Here is a 3,784-nt window from a genome sequence, read left to right as displayed (position 1 = left end):
CCAGCTGATCTTTAATGCAATATCTACATTACCCATTATAACCAACCATTCATTCAATATCCAAAGGCACATTATGTTTACTAATCTGATATCATTTAAAAAAAGTAACTAGAAAAACACTGGCAAACCTATTTGCAATGATGTCAGCCCATAATGTAATCTGATTACTGCCCTGGTTAAAAAAACAATGCAACTGATCTCAGCTGGGATTCTGTCTATAATGGAGGGCAATGGAAATTTCTAAGTGACCCCAAACCTTTGACCGGTAGTGTATATATCTTACTCACTCACAGGCACAGACACTCACACATACCTGGTGGGAAAATAAAAAAGAACCAATAAAATTTTTTTTATCACACTGATAATAGAAAAATTAAAAGTTAAAAAAATAAAGTTATATTATTGAGTATGAAAACTCTTGTTCATTACATTTTACTTAATAATTGCAACCACATTGTTGTATTTATTGTTGCAAAACTTGTTATATACTGTAGGCCTATATAGTTTGTTACCATGACAACACCATTGATCTGAAGCTCGATGCTGTCATGTAAATAGTTTTCTAATCAGCAATAAATATAACAATTTCTGATCAACTCATATCAATTGCATGCTTAAATAACATACCAGTTAAAGCCCCGCACATTTCAAGAGAACCTGACACACTTCCGGGTTAAATCTGACCACTTCCGGTTTAGGACCCGCCCACTCCGAGTACGGATCCGGATACAGATAATTCATGTGGTAAACAGATACAGATAATGCTGTACTCGCTCATCCCTAGTTGCTATTGTATACGTAATGTTGCTGCATGCATGAGTTGGCAGGTCTTAGCCTTAGCGTGACCGAGTAACGTTAGCACGACCTGCAACAACAGTGGCTAAATTAAGTTGTATTTCTTTTTCTTCTGGAACAGCAGACGGTTCCTCTCTTGGGCATACATTGTTCTGCTGTATGTTACTAACTCAACTTCTTCCCTTTCCCAGAGTCTTGTGCTCTCTCGCCCCTCTCCTCCTATCGCTTCCTGCAGGTGTTTCTGGCTATATAAATAAAGTTGAATTGAATTAGCGTCTATCTTTCTTATCTGTTCTTGAATGTGCAGTAGCGACTGGATTCGCTCCCATTTTAACAGACTGTTATGCTAACTGGCTAGCTGGCAGCTATAATGTTACCCAGCATGCCGTTTGGTGGTGTATATTTGTAAATGTACAATTATTCGTGTTACATATTGAGGAAAACAGTGGGTTTATAGGCTTGTTTGGCTTCTCCCCTCCCCCATTGTTGCACCTTTTTTAACAAGTTTTGTTACCATTGCACTGCAGAAATAGGATGCCCATACGTTATCTACTCTCCTGTGTCCATGTTGTTTATGGTTTGACATGGCTTGCTTCACCTTAGCCTCTCACCAATTGTTTCTCTCTCGCTCTCTCTCTCTCTGTTTTTACAGAAACAAAGCGGAAGAGGGGGACTCGGATGCCATAGCTGTCAGCATTGTGACAAGTCCTTTAAAACAGCTACAAATTTAAAGATTCATATTAGAGTTCACACTGGAGAAAAACCATACAGCTGTGGCCAATGTGGGAGATCTTTTTCTTCTAGTAATACCCTAAACAATCATCGACGCATTCACACTGGAGAGAAACCATACAGCTGTGACCAATGTGGGCGATCTTTCTCTTCTAAGACTACCCTAAACAACCATCGACGTATTCACACTGGAGAGAAACCATACAGCTGTGACCAGTGCAAGAGAAGTTTTTCTCGGAGCAGTCACCTTAAAGGCCACCAACGCGTTCACACAAGAGAGAAACTAACTGTAAACGTAAAGTACTGGTGTGACCAGTGTGGGGCCGCATTCACAAGTTTAGGTAGCTTCAAAATTCATCACCGTATTCACACCGGAGAGAAACCGTACAGCTGTGACCAATGTGGCGCAGTTTTCAGAGTGTTGGGCAGCTTCAAAATGCATCTACGCACACACACGGGAGAGAAACCGTACAGCTGTGAGCAATGCGGTGCCGTTTTTGCGCACTTGGGTAACTTGAAAAGCCATCAACGCAGTCACACAGGAGAGAAACCTTACAGATGCATCCAATGTGGCGCAGCTTTTGCACGTTCTGACTCCTTCAAAATCCATCAACGCATCCACACTGGAGATAAACCTTACAGGTGTGACCAATGTGATGCAGCTTTTGTTCAGTTAAATCACTTGAAAGTCCATCAACGCATTCATACCGGAGAGAAACCCTTCAGCTGTAAACTATGTGACAAAAGTTTCACCAATCAAAGTAACCTAAAATCCCACCAACGTGTTCACTCCGCAAAGAAATGAGATGCCAGTTGTCGACGATCAAAATGGTTTCTAATTGGTTAGTATTTGAAATACAGAATTATTGATACTTTTTTAGTTTTGGAAAAGTGACAATTAACAATAAAAAATAAATTTCTCAAATATGAGTTTGTTTTGTTTTGTAAATTCTTACTACTAACATTAATTAGTGGTGTAACGGACCATAGATCCGTGGTTCACATGGATCTACACTCAGGGAATGCATGCGATCTATTGCAAAGTTTAATAGATTAATATAAATTTTTACTGTCGCTGTTACTTGAATTTTGACTGATAAATTTCTATGAAGGGTTTCCGTAAAAAAGATACAGGCAGTGTTCTGTTCATGTGAACATCACATCTTAAAGTCCTGTGCCAATAAATACCACTTTCTCATCTGATTTGTCTAACAGCAATTTACTGGAGGAAGAAGTTAAGTTATTACATTTGTTATAACTCATTTAACCCTAACCGATGAAAAACAGCAAAAAACTGCATTTCCGATTCATATTTTAAACATTTTACAGCCATAAGCGCTAGAGACTTATCTAATGTCTTTTCCAGCTATATGCTAACATTCCGGCCATCGTGGTGGTCTCTTTGTAGTCCCTACAGGAGGTTTTTTTATCGAGCCTGGAACTTGTGCCTTTTTCTGAGTCTTTGAGCAATTAATCTAAATTCTTACATCCAAGATTTACACTGTATGTACATAATCCATGAATTTTTCTCTGCTGATCGCTGATAGCTGTGATGCTACCCATTCATGTGTTCCATGATGTTTTGGGATGCAATGCAGCTTTGACAGATCACTCGAATTCACAAAATGTGACCAAAGATTGTCTATTACCGTTCAGAGAAGAACGGCATTACAGTTTTGAGTTTTGGCATAAGTTTGGGCCTTTTTTGAAGAAATGTAAAGAGTTTGTTCTTTACATGAGTTATAATGTTTATGTTCATTTTTCCACTGGATAACTCCGTACTTACAGTGTGTGTGTGTGTATATATATATAACAGTATTAGACTACACAAATGCTTGTGTAGCATTGCTGTGTGATATCAATAAATATGACAATCTTTTTATTTTTGCCATTTGGTTTGATACTGTATTTTAATTGATGTTGTCGTCTTTGTTGTCATGTACTGTGTGTCAATTTTTTGCTACTGCAGCAAAATTAATCACCCCTTAGGGACAAATAAAGGTTCTTGAACTTAAACTTTTTTTGAGTTATGTTTTTGTTTTCACTGTTTGACTGCCAAAACAAGAGAACTGTCTTTAGCTTTTATTGCTGTGTGTATGATATCAGTACATATTGTTGTGTGCTGAGCAGGTTGGGGTTAAGGGCTTTGCTCAAGGGCACCTCAGTGGTGGTAATGAGGGAGTAACAAGCGCTGCTCTTTTACTTTTTGCACCCAGATTTGTTCCTGCCGCTCTGGGGATTGAACCGGTGACCTCCC

At 38.8% G+C, this 3,784-nt stretch overlaps 1 protein-coding gene across 1 annotated transcript in view; it reads left to right on the top strand.

Moving 5' to 3' along the window:
* Positions 1-3,424, top strand: part of LOC116673699 (zinc finger protein 431) — a 193,334-nt gene extending 189,910 nt beyond the window's left edge. Inside the window, exon 3 of the mRNA XM_032505924.1 lies at positions 1,515-3,424. Coding sequence (XP_032361815.1) covers positions 1,515-2,332 — 818 coding nt within the window. The 3' untranslated portion in view covers positions 2,333-3,424. The remainder of the gene's footprint in view (positions 1-1,514) is intronic.
* Positions 3,425-3,784: the final 360 nt, after the last annotated feature.

Source organism: Etheostoma spectabile, chromosome 24 (genome assembly GCF_008692095.1).
Source record: "Etheostoma spectabile isolate EspeVRDwgs_2016 chromosome 24, UIUC_Espe_1.0, whole genome shotgun sequence".
Taxonomy (NCBI): Eukaryota; Metazoa; Chordata; class Actinopteri; order Perciformes; family Percidae; genus Etheostoma; species Etheostoma spectabile.
This window is presented reverse-complemented; position numbering and strand designations above follow the sequence as displayed.